At 48.7% G+C, this 15969-nt stretch overlaps 6 protein-coding genes across 6 annotated transcripts; 4 read left to right on the top strand and 2 right to left on the bottom strand.

Moving 5' to 3' along the window:
• Positions 1-2653: 2653 nt before the first annotated feature.
• On the top strand, positions 2654-3196 carry GGI43DRAFT_418133 (uncharacterized protein). Its single transcript, XM_083207503.1, has one exon. It carries the CDS (start codon positions 2906-2908, stop codon positions 3188-3190), a length of 285 nt encoding a protein of 94 aa, XP_083055514.1. The 5' UTR covers positions 2654-2905; the 3' UTR covers positions 3191-3196.
• A 2239-nt stretch (positions 3197-5435) lies between these two features.
• On the top strand, positions 5436-7007 carry GGI43DRAFT_431738 (Zn(II)2Cys6 transcription factor domain-containing protein; the record flags this gene model as incomplete). The annotated part of the gene is made up of 3 exons (XM_083209446.1): positions 5436-5636; positions 5764-5871; positions 5955-7007. The coding sequence occupies 3 exons, from the start codon at positions 5436-5438 to the stop codon at positions 7005-7007; spliced, it is 1362 nt and encodes a 453-aa protein (XP_083055513.1).
• A 1067-nt stretch (positions 7008-8074) lies between these two features.
• Positions 8075-9880, bottom strand: GGI43DRAFT_418130 (Asp/Glu/hydantoin racemase). The gene is made up of 2 exons (XM_083207502.1): positions 9585-9880; positions 8075-9523 (listed from the first exon to the last, which is right to left on the bottom strand). Exons 1-2 carry the CDS (start codon positions 9696-9698, stop codon positions 8822-8824), a joined length of 816 nt encoding a protein of 271 aa, XP_083055512.1. The 5' UTR covers positions 9699-9880; the 3' UTR covers positions 8075-8821.
• A 37-nt stretch (positions 9881-9917) lies between these two features.
• On the top strand, positions 9918-12000 carry GGI43DRAFT_418128 (actin-related protein 2). Its single transcript, XM_083207501.1, has 3 exons — positions 9918-10118; positions 10263-10682; positions 10791-12000. Exons 1-3 carry the CDS (start codon positions 10103-10105, stop codon positions 11519-11521), a joined length of 1167 nt encoding a protein of 388 aa, XP_083055511.1. The 5' UTR covers positions 9918-10102; the 3' UTR covers positions 11522-12000.
• Positions 11591-12115, bottom strand: GGI43DRAFT_274156 (uncharacterized protein). The gene has a single exon (XM_083201129.1). It carries the CDS (start codon positions 12053-12055, stop codon positions 11783-11785), a length of 273 nt encoding a protein of 90 aa, XP_083055510.1. The 5' UTR covers positions 12056-12115; the 3' UTR covers positions 11591-11782.
• A 730-nt stretch (positions 12116-12845) lies between these two features.
• On the top strand, positions 12846-15794 carry GGI43DRAFT_274167 (kinase-like domain-containing protein). The gene is made up of 2 exons (XM_083201130.1): positions 12846-13101; positions 14131-15794. The coding sequence occupies exons 1-2, from the start codon at positions 12984-12986 to the stop codon at positions 15477-15479; spliced, it is 1467 nt and encodes a 488-aa protein (XP_083055509.1). The 5' UTR covers positions 12846-12983; the 3' UTR covers positions 15480-15794.
• Positions 15795-15969: the final 175 nt, after the last annotated feature.

Below are 15969 nucleotides of genomic sequence, written 5' to 3'. Positions count from 1 at the left end.
CAAGAATAGTAATTCTTCCCTGGCCAAAACGCCCTTCCAATTCTTCTCAGCGTCAATTCAGTGTTCACCGCATTTGTTTGAAGCTGAGAATCGAAGTGGTAACGTCAAAGCGTTCTTTGGCGTGACTCGGTAGCCCCGTGAACAGAAGCCAGGGCCATGTAGCAACGCCCACAGACCGCCGGCTAATGGAATAAAAGCCTGCAGGCTGATTATTATGAATGAAATGTTTACGAAATAAAATGAATGCGGTGAAGGTGCATAACTCGCGATTCAGTCGACGAGGAAAGCTGCAGCACATCATGGTCCTCTACGCTTCCGAAGCCCCTGCTCCTCGCCGCCTCTGCTTCAGCACAACAACTAATAGGAACTGCCCCCGTTGTGGACAACTCCATAGCCTGTAATATGACGTTGGAGCTGTTGGCTAATCCCGATGGCTGCCGACATCACACTCTTGCGCCCCTTCCGCAGTCGCCAATGCTGTCGAACCTGACAGGTTCCCCGCAGAAAACGGGGGCTAAAGAGCTGTTATCTCAGATTCCCGTTGGCCCCATAAGTTAATCTGTAAGAGCTTCTCCCGTAGATGTTTCTAGAGGTTCTTTTCATTTCTGTTACCGCCATTTGCCGAGCCGCTGTTACGCGGAGCGAGGGAGGATTTGTTTATACGAGTTGGTTTTAAAGCTCGGCGCTGATTTACGCCTGTGAATCGAGACTTACAAAACCTGGCCCATGTCTGTAATATGCTATGTAGTAATATCCATATTAATTCTAATACTCCGTATTTGTTGGTAATAGTAACACTTTGCTCTCCATGTTGTTCATGTCACATGTTGGCTCCCCTATCATTTTACGGGCTGCAAGGGACCCGCATGGTGCTACCGCATCCCATCTCTCCGATGTAGTCGTTTCGGTGAGTGTTACGGCGAATAAATGCTCTCCAACTTTATTCATTATGTGCAAGTCTATTCCTCTAAGCAAAGCTGAATGAAAAATTGAAACATTCAGTTATTACCTATTAAAACTTACAGAAATGAGGCTGAGCTTGGATTACAATTAAACCATAAAAATTGGCTTCCCCATGTAAGTGGTATGGTGGTAATTGATTTCATGTTAGCAGGCAGCATGTGTAAACAAGAGCTTTCTCTACGCAAGACATGCGTAAGGTCTTGGATTCCACCGCTCTATATGCATGCAGACTCAGTCACCGCCTCGTTTGCTTCTCGCTTGATTGGCTCTGCTTCATCCCGAGCCCCAATTTACAAGAAAGGTAACGCTCGAGATCTATTGGGCTAGGAGCAGCACACATGCATAACGGGCATGCAGCCATTTGCTCCTCCCAAGGTGCCACGACCGCCCTCCATCACCCACCGACACATATGTGTATACTCTGTCAAATCACAAGATGGTGTGCCGTTGCACTGGTACTTGCTTTTTTATTCTGTTTTGCTTTTGTTTAATTTTCTCAAGTTGACCACGAAGGGGAAGAAATAAAAATAAGCTGCCAGCAGATGAAACCGACTCGTGCGTGTGTAAGTGTCACGTAAAGAGTGAAGCTTGTCAGCGAGGCTGTTCGGCGCCTGCAACACTTGTGTCTAGCTGACTCAAGCACCAAATACTGTACATGTACACTGGACATACCGTGAATTACTACTGCTAGTGGTATCTATTATACCCCTGCTTAGAAAAATCCTTCAAATCTTCAGCTATGAAGTAATATACAGGCAACAGCTTTGGATCCTTGCCGTAGAACACTGTAGATGTTCGAGAACCCTTCTCCGTTTAAACACGGTAGTCTCACCAGCTAGAACATGGAAGAGACCCAGCTTCATCCACCGCTCTTCCTGCAATTTGCAGCCTTACGAGTACAAACTTCTGTTTGCTAACCAACATGTATCTGTTCCTTGGATACACGCCTTGCACACTTTGCACACCTTGCTCGTATCGTCCAATCGCTAATCGTTCTGGCGTTCTACATCGGCTAAATGCAGGAACATTGACGGGATTCTTGTTGTACTGCAAAGGGCCGCTGCCCGCCTTCGACGAGTCAGCGGGGATGGTGGCAAAGAGAACAAAAATAATAGAAAAAAATCCCGTATTTTAATTTTCATTCTCCACGAAAGGAGTAGCTATACCTCCTTTTTGGTATGCTGGAGTGCGACAGCAAGTATCAAGAAACATCGTGGGTGTTTGGCAAAGTGGCAATACTCCAGTCACCCTGGGCTGATGAGGTCAAAGCGCAGTTGTTTCCCTCCAGCTTTGACCAAGTTGAAGAATTTCGGGATTCGCTAAAGCAGCAGATTATTGTCGGGCATTCCGAAATAAAACGATTCAGCAACCGCTTAATTTAATTAAGGCGAAGATAAAGAATGACGAGCTCCGTCAACAACCGCGATGTACGATGGCCATGTAATCTATGCCCCGTCTAGATCGGACACAAGCTGGGAGTGTAATATCGGCAATAGATACCGCCGGCCGTTTTTGATCAGGACAATTTTATGCATAGTCTGAGATGAAACATCGGTACAGGTGGAGCGAGGACCAAAGTCGACTCTCACCGCCGTCCAAGTGAGTCTGCTTTATCCAATCCCCTGAAGCATTGTGTATGTGAGAAGGTGCAGCATCTAAGACTCAGCCGACTTACATGACTTACATGCATGTACACACATGAGCGTAATCGATTTGCTTGCGTGGAGCCGAGACATGCACATACAAGATCTCTCCACTGGTGGTTTAGGACGGTGTGCCATGTACTACGACTTAAACGCTCTCGATTGAGCCCCAGGCACACGCAGTATTCTCTAGCCATGATTTGCACGCCACTGCCATGTGCTCTGGACCGGCTCATATTATACGCTATACTTCTTTCTGGAAAGCCTCTATCCACCTCGCCTTTGTTTCGACCTAGAGAATGTTTTTGACAAGTCTCCTGCAGGGGTCAGGATCTAACTTCGCCTCCATCAACGCTGTGCTTTGGCGTGCCTTGCTTTTGAAGCCATGGGTGGCTAGTGTAGCTCAGAACCCGGCAGCATGCGCGCTTTTGTCGAGACAGATGTTGGGCCCTGCTGCTGCGGTGTGCCCGGACAGATGTGCCTACGTACGTGTAGAGGGGGTGGCCAGCTCATACGGTCACAGCATAACATCACAGCCAAACGACAGGCTTGGTGGACGAGGACGTAGCCCCTGCCACACTTGAGACGCTCTACTGAACAGTCTATGGTCTATGCTCTTGATGCTAAGCGGCACTGACGTCGATGGAGTGTAAAAAATGACCTGTCTCTAAAGTGTATCTTGCAAATCGTGAGCACTGGGGAGTACATACAAGTTTCTCGTACTTGTGTATCTGTATAATTACTACACCCTGCAGATCCGTGTTGAATACTGCTCAAATAGTCTATAAGACTCTCGAAAAGCTGGAGGCCTTGCTCTCTCCCTCCCTCTAACCTTATACTTCTACTGGCCTTCTAGAAGCGACTAGCCCCTTGTCATATTATAACAAACTATAATATTCCATTACTTACCGACCAACATGCCTGTACCTTGTACGCTTCGCAAGAGATTTTGCGGAGTTTGCTAGGAGAAACAAAGTAGATGGAGCATTCTCCCGTATGGCTAGTGCAAGGGCCTCTCCGCTCAACCCCCCCCCAAGTTCTTGTGCTGCTCCTCATGTATCTGGTTCTACTTTGAATCTCTCTATCTCCACTATTAAGGCTACACAAGATGGCCAACAGCGGAAGTAGAAGTCTCTAGTTCAATAAGATACTTGTATCTGGAGCGAGAGCTAGTGGTGGCTCTTTGTACGACTCCGAGCTGGAGACTTTTGACTGTGGCCCTCATTGTAGGCTGGCTATGCGATGTGCCACAGAGGGCGAAATCCAGTGACTTTGATCTTAATTTACTTGACCGCCCATGTTGTGGTAACAGAGACCTTGATGGCCCAAAGTTTGCGTTCCGCCGGCGGGTGTATCTGGGCTGGCTTCGACGCATGGTCTGGCTGGCCTATTTGGTCGTTCGGTCGTACCGAACAACTATTGACCGTTACATAGAGGTAGGCGATTACCACTCTAATGAAAAAAATATTCTACAATCTGTAGAGCAAACCGGACTACTGTTTGAAAACATTCGTATAGTAGCTAGCTGAGTACATTAGCTGAATACATGGATACTCCACATCTATGATGGGTTTTAGTACATACCGATTGATGAACCGGTACTGCAAGGGTTTAAACGAAGGTTTCCGAGGAATAGACTCTATTTTGTATACTGCGTTGCCGATCTGAACCAGCTTTTACACGCCCCCAGAGAGATATAGGTGTAAATAAGGCTCAAAATAGAACCAGAGAAGGTCCTTCACTACACGCCCTTGTATACAGGAAACGGTTAAGTCGTTTTACTAGGGTACCTGATCTCAGACCTTCTGAGACTTGCTCAAGGCCGAAAAGGCTAGCAAAGTACCGGCCCGACCGTCCGGTGAGATCGATTTGAGGGAACCCCGTCCAGTCCACGTGTAGTATCTCGTTCAGCAGTCGATAGAAGAAGTACATACAGCAAGGATCAAAACCCACTCACAAGCACTTGATTCGATCTGCATCGAGCCTCCACTTCCGCTGTCCTCTGCCATGATAGACTGGGCCAGAGGCAGCACAGCAGCTCCACTTTGCTCTACGTGTACCCTTCAGACAGAGAAGAGACTGGCCGTCTCTGGGGGGGATGACAAGACCTAGGAGTTTGTCAACTAAGCGTGCTGCTGTGTACCGAGGCCAGCCTTTGCACAAAGTGAAGGCCCAAGTCACTCATGGCAGCTTTGTTGAGCTGTAGTGGGTGAATACAGGAAAAGACCACCGGATGGAATAATTGGATGAACAGGCCGACAGATGGATCCAGGCAAACAAATGGTGAGAATCAAGGGAAACCGAGTAGAGAAGATTGGCGTGTATCGCTTATGTATAACTATCTTAGGAGCTACTGCTCTTTCGTCCAAACTTTCTCGCCTTAAAACTTTTCATCTCTTTTTCCAGTTTAGGACTCCCTCATTTCTTCGCCTTACTAGACTCCTTTTACACTTGGTTGCCTTTTCTCCAAACAGAACTTTTTTAGTTTTGCCCCAAGATACTTGTTGGCTTTGTCTTGGTGCCCAACTCCTTCGAGTCATAGCCTTTAACATCAAGGCGACACAAGAAGTCAGCCCCGTCGTTTCCCGTCTCTCTTTTCAACTCACCACAGTCAAATCACGAGCTAAAGCGGTAGCTTTCTACCAGCGGAGATTGTTATCAAGAACAGCTGCTCAAGATTGCTCACTGGAAGCGCGCTTGGAAGTCTAGATCTCGAAATAACTCGCTGCTCAAAGATCTGACATTAGAGAAGACTGACCGGAAGAAGTGGTATACATATCTATACACGCAAAATAAGATATCTGCCTTTCCCTTTCCAGAGTTTCAATCATGGGTTCGTCAAGTGGCTCTCACTCTACCAACCACCACAAACGGTACTCTTCCCCCCGGGACGGCATCTCGCCTTACGCCTCGTCGTATGCGGAACGAAGATCCAACCAGTACGCTCAGAGCGACTCTCACCCCCGAAGTAGCGTTATGAGTGACCAGGAGGGCGAAGAGACAACTCCACGGAAGAGAATCGCTGTTGCAGTAAGTTATTTCTCCCACCATTCTCTTCTCCTTCCATTCTTCTGGCTTGACTATGGTCAGACTTGTTATGTCCATCTCAAAGCACCAAATTACAAGTACAATATGCTAATAGCTGATGGAATAATAGTGCCTACGATGTCGTAAGAGGAAGATCAGGTGCACAGGCGATAGCGGAAATGGCCAGCCATGTTTGAACTGCAAGAATGCTGGACATGAGCCATGCCAGTTCCTTCGGGTAAGACGATCGATAAATACCCTCTCCCTCTCATACACAGTCCGTACAATAGCAGTAGCTAACCATGAGTGTCTCCAAAACAGGTGGCTTCTCACGAGACGCCTATAATAAAGAGCGATCCGTTTGGCTACAACCTCGACGTTGCCCGCAACTTCCAGGCCCGCGGAGCCTCCCTCATGCCCCCTATGCCAACTCCTCCGTTGCCGTCTTCCTATCCAGATACTATGCATGTGCCTAGTGGCGAGGCCTTGTCGTATAAGAACAGCTCCGCCTATGCCTACGGCAACAAGTATTATCCTGTGTCGGCTTGGACGAACGGATATGTCGAGGATAGCAACGTCGACTACGCCATGTATCCGCAGCCTTACCAGCCAGCCGCAGTTCAGCCTCCTATACAGCAGCACGCGGTGCAGCAACAAGATACCTCTTACATGATGGGTTATCGAATGAGTACAAGCTCTCCTGCTCCCATGAAGCATGAGAGCGGCAGTGCTCCGCCGTTGTATGTCGAACCAAACACTGCTGCATACGGCTATCCTACTGGACATGCTTCTGCAACTTCTACAGTGGCGTCTATGATTCATCGTCCTGCTGCCAGTACTGATACAACCTCCAACTACGCCTATCAAAGCGTCGCCTCTGGAATACCCAGCCATATGGGTACCACTGAAAGATTACTCCCAACACCTTCTACACGCTCTTTAACAAGCGCTCCCCAGCAGCAACATCCCTATCGCGCAGAGTCAATCTCCTCAGCCTATAGTAAGACATCACGGTCTTCCACGGGCAGCTCTTCTCCAGCAGCTCTCTCCGAAGCAGCAACCACGTACAACAGCTTTGAGAGCTCTCCTCTCGCTTCATATCCCACCTCTGCCCCAACAAGCTCTCATCATGGACGCAGCGGCGAAGGATATACCACCGCCGCAGCATCATCTCTAGAAGCAATCATTGAGCCAGTTATTGAGCCACTGAGAATGACTGCCCCTGAGTTCACGTACAAGTTTACCGATACTACGAGGCGATATAACAGCCAGTATAACGCGGCTATTGGAAACTATCTTTCGAACAGCCAGGGCCTTTCAAATTACACGCTCAGCAGCGACGAGCACGAGCGCAAATCCAGTATGCGGACTTGAACAAAGGCATAGCTTGCATGCGTTGGCAGTCGAGCTGCAAAATACGATGCTTCTTTAGTTGGTATATGCTTTTGAGCTTTCCCTAATCTTGTGTACTATTTTGTTTCCTTTTTTCCTTTGTTTACCTTTTGGATTGCTCTCGCTATCGATTCTTCTGTCCTAATCAGATTGAGCTGCTAATACGCGCCGCCTCCTAATCTCTATCTCTCGGCTAAGTCTGAGTTTTTTATTTGTTTGCCTGTTTGGCTTGACCTGCCTTTTTCGTGTCTTCGTTCAATCTAGCGTTTGCTATTTTCTTAGACGCTTCCTCTCCTTCAAATTTCACACCAGCGACTGTTAGTTTCGTCTTTTTAACAGCATTTTGTATTCAGGCGACTGGAGAATAATTCGTCTACAGAAAAAGTTCTGAAAATTCAACCTCACAAGGAAAAAGAAAAGCAGAGAGAGAAAAAGCGAGAGCTTGGCTTGGAAGAAAAAGAGGGCTGTATGGAAAAAGGTTGCGAACAGTGATGGTCATGGGTCGTATTATTTTCTTTCCTTCTTTAATCTAATGGGTCTGTTTGTGTGTGTGTTTTCTCCCTTTCTTTTGTTCAAGGGGTGTAATGTAGGGTTACGGTGATAGATAAATAGAGCTTTTCAATATTCATAAACCTTTTCTTCTACACCAAAGGCAGCAAGCTGTATGAGTATGTCCCTGAGGAGCAGCGAGTGCAAGCTACATGTGGACAAGAGATGGAGAAAACTCCAACCAAGCCGGATTTGCCCGCTTCTCAATTGCGCTTCACAAACAGTCATCAAGATGGCCAATAAAATACCTAGAGATCTTTGAATGACGGAGAGTGCTGAGAAAAAAAAATGGAAGTGTGGTTACGTCAAATCGCGACCCTGTCGCACGACATGCGCCGTCAAGGACACCATCTGTTTCACATCTTGGGGTTGCTGCGTTTTCTTTGGAAGATCAAGTCGCTTGCCGTGAGTCCATATTCCTACTGTCTTAAATCAAAGATAAGAGGGGGGAGGTGTGTGTATAGTCGCAGATGAGCAACGTGAAATCGAATACACGGCGTGAAGTGTCAAAGGAAAGTCGTACTTTATGAGGTTGTGCAATCGCACGGCGACAGGTGGTAGCAAGAAGGAGATACCATTTTCATCTTCTACTTTTTCCTTTTTAAGGGGAAATTTTCCTATATACACTAACAGTATGCAGCTAGATGGAAAGTGGCTGCACTCTATATCGCCGAAAAGGTATAACAGCTGTTGGAGGCCGGATGAGGGCGTATAAATAGGAGAAGGGGTAGAAGTAGAAGAAGAAGGCCCGGTAATACGGCGTGTGACAAGCCAAATCGATGCGATGGCAGCACTCACTTTGGGAAGGATGAGACGGCCCAAGACAAATCAAAGACAAACAGGGCACCGTGTAAGTCAAAAGCAATAACAGAGTTGCGGTGTTGTAAATGACGTTGTGTTTGAGAAGCACATGCTAATCTGCAGGCATGATTGGAGCGTCTGACACAACATGTTTAAGATTCCTTAGCGGTTTTTACTAAAGACAGCCACTAGAAAGACGGAAGGATAGGCGGTAAACGATGTAGATGCATATCAGGTATGCTTGCATTGAGTGGTTGTACACCAAACCGCCGGTCAGCCAAGCATCGTCATGTACGTTGATATTTTAAGAAACGCTTCTACACCGCAACATTTATATAGAGAAACATTAGAGAGTACAAGGCTATATTATGAGCGAGGGGTATAATCGTGAGAATAGCATTGTGTATGCGGCTAGCACTCTGAAGACATACAAGGAGCTAGCCGTTCTATTCGAGGACGCCAAAGACTCGCCGGCTGAGCACCGTCTGCTGCAGCTGTAGCACGCCAGCTTGGACTCCATCCACTATACATACGTCCTTGGCCCTCTCCTGGCCATATTCTTCGATGATGATGGTACGAATCATGTCTTGCAGGCCTCCCATGCCACCACAGCCCATGACGACACAAGTGATGTTTCCAGACAAGAGCAACCGCTTGGTAGCTTCCCTGAGACGCACGTTGATTTGATCTTGCGAGATGGTGTGAAAGTCCCCTGCATTAAGACCTGTGGAAAACACGCCGGCGAATCTGGGGTCACTGAAGCTTGAAGACGATGCGGAGGAGCCTAGAAAGGCGGCCACACCATTGAAAAGATGTGTCTCCCAGAATGTCCCAGTGGTTACAATGCCCCATTTATGCTGCTCGTGCACTCCATCAGCTTCAGCTGTAGGTATGAGAGACAATCCGGCGAGGATGCTGGCTTCGAAAATGCCAGTGACAGGAATAGGTTTCAAAGAATAGGCCAATTGCTTGACTAAGGGATGAACACTGAAGCACGCAACGAGTACAGCATCAAATGGCGTAGAGCGAAGACAAGACATGAACCCTGCATCATTGGTGACGGCTTCAACACTGGCTTTTATGCCTTCATCGTTGTCGATGCTCGCCGGAGCCTGCTCCGGGGCTGTGTATGTGCTGATGGATATAGACTCGGAGGAGTCAGCTAAGTTTTGTTGATGAACTACGGGTTATATGGGCTTGCGGTATTACTGGATTGAGAGCCGCTATTGTGTTGGCGGCTGATTCCATAGTCTTGGTCATGGCCAGAGACGAGTTGGGGTTGAGGAGGAGGATGTTGATCCTGGAAGAGCTTGAGAGAGACATTGTGAAGATACGAAGAAGAAACAGTTAATTAGTCAAACAGAATAAAACAAGAGTAAATAAATCAAATAAAAAAAAAATTAGCAGCAGATGATGGATGGGTCAATTCTACTATGTATCATGATCTGGTGATATCAAAGCTATGAGCTTCAAGCTTCATACAGCTTCAAGCTGACGGCGCTGCGGGGTATCACGTGATGCCCCCCAAACCCGCCTCTGACGACAACTCAATGCTGCGACCGCTGAATGGGCTATCGCGGGTCCTCCCCCACCATGGCCGTCAGTTAGCACCGCTACCAGACACGACTGACGACGCCTCCACACTCGCTGCTGCCAGCTCCTCACCAGCAACCGCTTCCAACGCATCTCCCTCGCTTCTTTCGCCCGCTAATTGAACCATCGCCAACATGGTCCCTCCCATCGGTATGTGGCTTCGAAACCCTCCTCTTTTCCGTGACGCCTTTCCCCTGAAGCTGTGCAGCTGGCCGTAGCTGCTGCCGAGCTGCTCCTGGTAGCATCACAATCAAGGGGTGCTGTCCACTGCTGACACAAACATCGTTTTTCCAGTTCTCGACGGCGGTACCGGATTCCTCAAGGTCGGATATGCCGCCCAAAACTTCCCCGAGCACCAGTACCCGTCGATTGTCGGTCGACCGATCCTCCGATCCGAAGAGCGGACAGACAACGATGTGGTCATCAAGGACATCATGTGCGGTGACGACGCGGCGGCAGCTCGGACGATGCTCCAGATCAGCTATCCCATGGAGAACGGAATTGTCAAGAATTGGGAGGACATGCAGCATCTCTGGGACTACACCTTTTCCGAGAAGCTCCAGATCAACCCCCAGGGCGAGAAGATCCTGCTCACCGAGCCGCCGATGAATCCCCTAAAGAACAGAGAGAAGATGTGCGAGGTCATGTTTGAACGATACGGATTTGGCGGAGTCTACGTTGCCATCCAGGCTGTGCTGGCACTATATGCACAAGGTAACGAATGCCCTCTTCCTTTTTGATCCGTCTGGGCCTTTTCCAAGCTTGCAGCATGTGCATGTCACTACTATCAGACCTGCGGCTAATATCAATGCAACTACATAGGTCTGAGCTCTGGTGTCGTCGTCGACTCTGGTGACGGTGTCACCCACATTGTTCCCGTCTACGAATCCGTCGTGCTAAACCACCTTACCAAGCGGTTGGATGTCGCTGGTCGAGATGTCACCCGTAACCTGATCAAGCTGCTGCTCCGCCGAGGATACGCACTCAACAGAACCGCCGATTTCGAAACAGTCCGTCAAATCAAGGAGAAGCTCTGCTACGTCTCCTACGATCTCGAGCTTGACAAGCGCCTGAGCGAAGACACAACAGTGCTGGTCGAGGACTACACCCTCCCTGACGGCCGAGTCATCCGCGTGGGAAGTGAGCGATTCGAGGCTCCCGAGTGTCTGTTCCAGCCTCACCTTGTGGACAATGAGTCTCCTGGTCTGGGCGAGTTCCTTTTCAACACTATCCAGTCGGCTGATGTAGATATCCGAGCATCGCTCTTCAAGGCAATTGTGCTGTCTGGAGGCAGCAGCATGTACCCCGGTCTCCCGTCACGACTGGAGAAGGAGCTGAAGCAGCTGTGGCTGACACGTGCGCTCCAGGGCAACCCTGAGCGCCTGAGCAAGTTCAAGGTGCGCATTGAGGATCCTCCCCGGAGAAGACACATGGTGTTCCTGGGAGGAGCGGTTCTGGCCAACATCATGGCTGAGAACGAGAGCATGTGGGTGACCAAGGCGGAGTGGGAGGAGCAAGGCGTGCGAGCTCTGGAGAAGCTTGGGCCACGATGAGGAGCGAACTACCTAGTCTACCGCGTATATATACGGAGTATGAATGGGGGAGTAGAATCTAAACGGGAGGAGCAGAGTCGATGACATTTATTTGTATGGCTAGATGAAGCATTAAAAGAGTTTTTATTTATACAGTCATTTGTTGATTTGATTCGCTGCGGTTTACAGGCCAGCAGTTGTTGATGCAGAATAAGCATCTTGTGGCGGACTTGGCTCAAGCCAAGGAACCCAAACAAGATTACCCTGATACTCTAGAAGGTTTCAAGCCATGTGAATAGTTTGTACCTGAGCAAGAGGAGGACAAAAAATGGGTCCGCAAAATGAAAATGCACATACAAATTGAAGCAAGAGCACAATATCACCACAAGTTATTGATATTCTTAGTAGTGGTTGAAACAATAGAGCCAGTAGAGCCAGTAGAGCCAGGAGAGGATAATAGAAATCGGGTACTAAAATAACAGTTATGGTTGTAAGTTCCCTATTTTTTTGTTTCACGCTTGCTGAGTACTGTAGGTCGTGAAGATTTGGCGACATACAGCTTAGTCATCGTCTTAGAGTCAACCTACGATGAGCAGCATTTCAGACAACAAGAAGATTACCACGCGGCAACCAACATAATTTCCCTGCCTTTATCATCCAGAGCTCAATGCTTGCTCTCCATTGCTCATCCACATTTTACTCTTGTTTTACTTTCTTTAACTTTTTTCTCTCAACGCTTTATACTATAAATACTTCATACGAACGCCACTTTTCATTTCTCCGCACCGGCTAATAAAAAAAAGAAACATTCAGCAGGAATCAATCCCACATGTCGAGTGTCTGACTGTCTGTCTCTTCCTACGTCCCTCTTAAATGCTCGCTCGCTAATTGATTCCCAACGTAGCATCGTCTCTCTGCTCCGGCCACGTGCGAATACGGTCCAAGTGGCTCAGCTCCCTGTATCGTATCGCATCTGAGATCCGCAGCAGTCCCACCGCCACAGAGGAACCTCGACGGCCCAAAAGATCTGCTTCCGTAACTAACGGAACTGCCTGCGACCAAACCGTTCTTCGGACTCAGCTTGACTTGAGTCGTATCTGTGTGGGTGCGCGCTGCTAGCAGCCGTAACTCCACCCACTCTCGGGCGAGCTGCAGACAGACGGTCTTGAAGCGCTCGAGTTTCGCGTCTGGGTCGACGGGCGGCATTTGAGCGACAACTGTGGCGCCATTCAAGCCTATGTCGACAGACACCACGGCATCCCGTTTGCCAGCGAGGCCAGGATAACCAACCTTCTAACGCAGCAATATTAACCATCCCCAACAGCATCGACGACCTGTCGCATCTCTCCAGCGCGTCGATAGCGCATCAGTCAGTGCCCGAGAGCTGCTGCTGACTAGTGATCGCCCCGTCTATACTACAAGGAGTAAAAGAACCACCAAATATCAATACGACAACAGAGTATTGCCGAGTTGGGTAGCTACGATGAATCCGACAAATCCGTCCACGGCGGCGTCCGGGCCTGGATCCGGCAAAACTGGCAGTTTTATGAATGCAAGGGCCTACCAGACGGTAAAACGCAGTGTCATGGCAACTTTTGAAGGTGCGTGCTGACTCGTCTGTCTTTGCTTATTTCTTCCTCTGGTGTTTCCGCCCAACGACACAGTCACCTACGACTAAGAGTAATACATAATACGATTAGTTAATTTCTCCATCTATAATCCCCAAAGCACTGACACTCTTTCTTCATCTCTTCTCTTCTCCTCTCGTCTAAATCGACTTTAACCAACACTTTTCATCCTTACCCACTCAAGGTCCACCCTTGTATTGCCCACCCTTGCATCCTTTTTTTGTGCATTCACACCTGGCTCCTGATTTGTCCCTGTCCACCGTCTTGAGCGGGCATTCGGAGTATTTTTGCAGCTCTGGATAGCGTCTCACTATCATTATCATCATCGCCGGGCCAAAAGAGAAGACAGAAAGCGAAGAGGAAGGGAAAGAGGAGAGAAAATTTCTCCATCTACCGACGGGAATATCATCGGCGTCTGACAAGCGGCAGAAAATTCGCCACGCTCAGCCTCCCCTTTTCGTTTCTTTTTGTTTCGCTAAAGCCACGCATCATCTTTGCTATCTCGAGTTCTCTTCTTCCTCTCTTCCCTCCTCTTCCCGGAAACTATTCAAAAGTCGCCCCTCTTCTCCTCAATTTGGTCTGCTAGTCAGATTTCCATATCGGTGCCAAGGGACCCGCGTTGGTTATATTAGAACGATACCCGATCTGGGTCATCTTAGCAAGGCTACTCTTTTAACCAGCTGTCTAACCTCGCTTTAACCTCTTCCCATTCCGCCTTACCCACACACACATCGTTGTATATACCTACCCAACGCATACCTCTTGCGATTTGTCGCAGCTTCACCCTCATCTTCTTTCATTTCTCATATATAATTCTTGTCTGTTCTCACCTTGCACTTATTTTGTACGCATTCAAAAAGCTCATCGTCATCTTCTTCTAAATACTGCGCCCCTGCTTTATATACTCCCCAGCCATGCCTCTGAAGCTGAGGCACACTTATCCTCACCAGCCGCATCACTACTACACATCCTCTTCTTCATCAGCTCACCGCCTATATGCAGATGGACGCGATCAGTCGGCTGGTTACCAGCCCAAGGCGCGTGTAACCGAACGATACCGTATTATTGGCTTCATCAGTAGTGGAACGTATGGACGTGTTTACAAGGCCGTAAGCAGGACCAACAATCCGGAGGGTATCGCAGTTGTCCGGACATCCAGCGGCCTCACACCTACCTCCAACTCAGGGCCGACCCCTCAAGAGGTGGCCATCAAAAAGTTCAAGCCAGACAAGGAGGGCGAGCAGGTCAGCTACACGGGCATTTCACAGAGTGCCATCCGCGAGATGAGCCTCTGCAGCGAACTCCGCCACGCAAACGTCATCCGCCTTGTGGAAATTATTCTCGAAGACAAGTGCATCTTTATGGTCTTTGAGTATGCCGAGCACGACCTTTTGCAGATTATCCACCATCACACGCAGCAGCCACGACATCCCATACCGCCAGCCACGGTCAAGAGCATCATGTTCCAGCTCCTCAACGGCTGTCAGTACCTCCACACCAACTGGGTTTTGCATCGAGATCTCAAGCCTGCCAACATTATGGTTACGTCTGGCGGAGAAGTGAAGATTGGTGATTTGGGCCTGGCTCGCCGCTTTGACAAACCATTACATTCGCTTTTTAGTGGTGATAAGGTTGTCGTAACAATATGGTACCGTGCTCCTGAGCTTATACTCGGATCTTACCATTACACTCCAGCCATTGACATGTGGGCTGTGGGGTGCATCTTCGCAGAACTCTTGTCCCTGCGGCCAATCTTCAAAGGGGAGGAGGCCAAAATGGATAGTAAAAAGACCGTCCCCTTCCAGAGGAATCAGATGCACAAAATTGCCGAAATCGTAGGCCTTCCGACAAAGGAACGGTGGCCCCTGCTTCCGGCGATGCCCGAATATAGCCAGCTAAGCACGCTCTCGACAATGCAGCACAGCACCCACAGCCACCACCACCACCACCACCAAAACGCGCCTAATCGCGGCTATCCACCCAGCTCCAACCTCGAGAAGTGGTACTACAATACCATCAATAACAATTCCGGCGCTGGTTCCGCCGCATCAGGTCCCAACGGCCAGCCGGCACTCCAGTCCCTTGGTTCAGAAGGATACAAGCTCCTCGCAGGTCTCCTCGAATATGACCCGGAAAAGCGCCTCACCGCCGCACAGGCTCTGCAGTACGAGTTTTTCAGCTCAGGAGACCGCGTCAGCTCAAATTGCTTCGAGGGTATCAAGGTCGAATACCCTCACCGCCGTGTCAGCCAGGACGACAACGACATCCGAACCAGCAGTCTTCCGGGGACGAAACGCAGCGGTCTTCCAGACGATACACTCCTCAGGCCAGCTAAGCGTATGAAGGAATGACAATTCTAGATTTCACGTGTAGAGAAGGGAGGGGCATTTTGAATAGGAGCTAGGAATGGCGATATCGGAACAAGGATGATAATTCTAGAGCATCCGTGAGCGTTAGAGCTATATCTCATTAATATTTTGAAGGCGTTGGCACGGGAAGGCTTCATGGGTTTACGAATACACGGGCGGGCAATTACAAGGCGTTGATAAAGAAGGTATTGCTCTATCAAGAATAGAAATCAATAATGGATTATCCAGTGAGAATATAATTGTAGAATCAAGGAAATTAATATTAACGAGAGGATCGGTGGCGTGTCAGGCAATAATATCATGCACTAACAGTAAAAGCCACAAGTAACAGGTATAGTAGATACGATGGAATAGAAAATTCCATCTCCCTCCTCCTCCTCCTTCTTATTCTCTCCGCTTCTCTTCTCTTCTCTTCTGCCTCTCTTCTCACCACTTTTCCACAATCCTCCTCCAACACACACTCCTTTCGCCC

This window comes from Trichoderma evansii (assembly GCF_050947405.1).
Source record: "Trichoderma evansii strain SZMC 28006 chromosome Unknown GGI43scaffold_34, whole genome shotgun sequence".
In the NCBI taxonomy this organism is placed as follows: Eukaryota; Fungi; Ascomycota; class Sordariomycetes; order Hypocreales; family Hypocreaceae; genus Trichoderma; species Trichoderma evansii.
The sequence above is the reverse complement of the archived record's forward strand: the minus strand, read 5'-3'. Positions and strand labels throughout refer to the sequence as shown.

Bases quoted from the DNA above. Each gene is read 5' to 3' on its own strand.
- GGI43DRAFT_418133 (XM_083207503.1), top strand. From the start codon at position 2,906: ATGTTTTTGACAAGTCTCCTGCAGGGGTCAGGATCTAACTTCGCCTCC.
- GGI43DRAFT_418130 (XM_083207502.1), bottom strand. From the start codon at position 9,698: ATGTCTCTCTCAAGCTCTTCCAGGATCAACATCCTCCTCCTCAACCCC. The intron at 9,524-9,584 runs GTAATACCGCAA...GACTCCTCCGAG, and splicing joins CAATAGCGGCTCTCAATCCA to TCTATATCCATCAGCACATA.
- GGI43DRAFT_418128 (XM_083207501.1), top strand. The intron at 10,683-10,790 runs GTAACGAATGCC...GCAACTACATAG, and splicing joins GCTGGCACTATATGCACAAG to GTCTGAGCTCTGGTGTCGTC.
- GGI43DRAFT_274156 (XM_083201129.1), bottom strand. From the start codon at position 12,055: ATGTCGCCAAATCTTCACGACCTACAGTACTCAGCAAGCGTGAAACAA.
- GGI43DRAFT_274167 (XM_083201130.1), top strand. From the start codon at position 12,984: ATGAATCCGACAAATCCGTCCACGGCGGCGTCCGGGCCTGGATCCGGC. The intron at 13,102-14,130 runs GTGCGTGCTGAC...GCCTATATGCAG, and splicing joins TGTCATGGCAACTTTTGAAG to ATGGACGCGATCAGTCGGCT.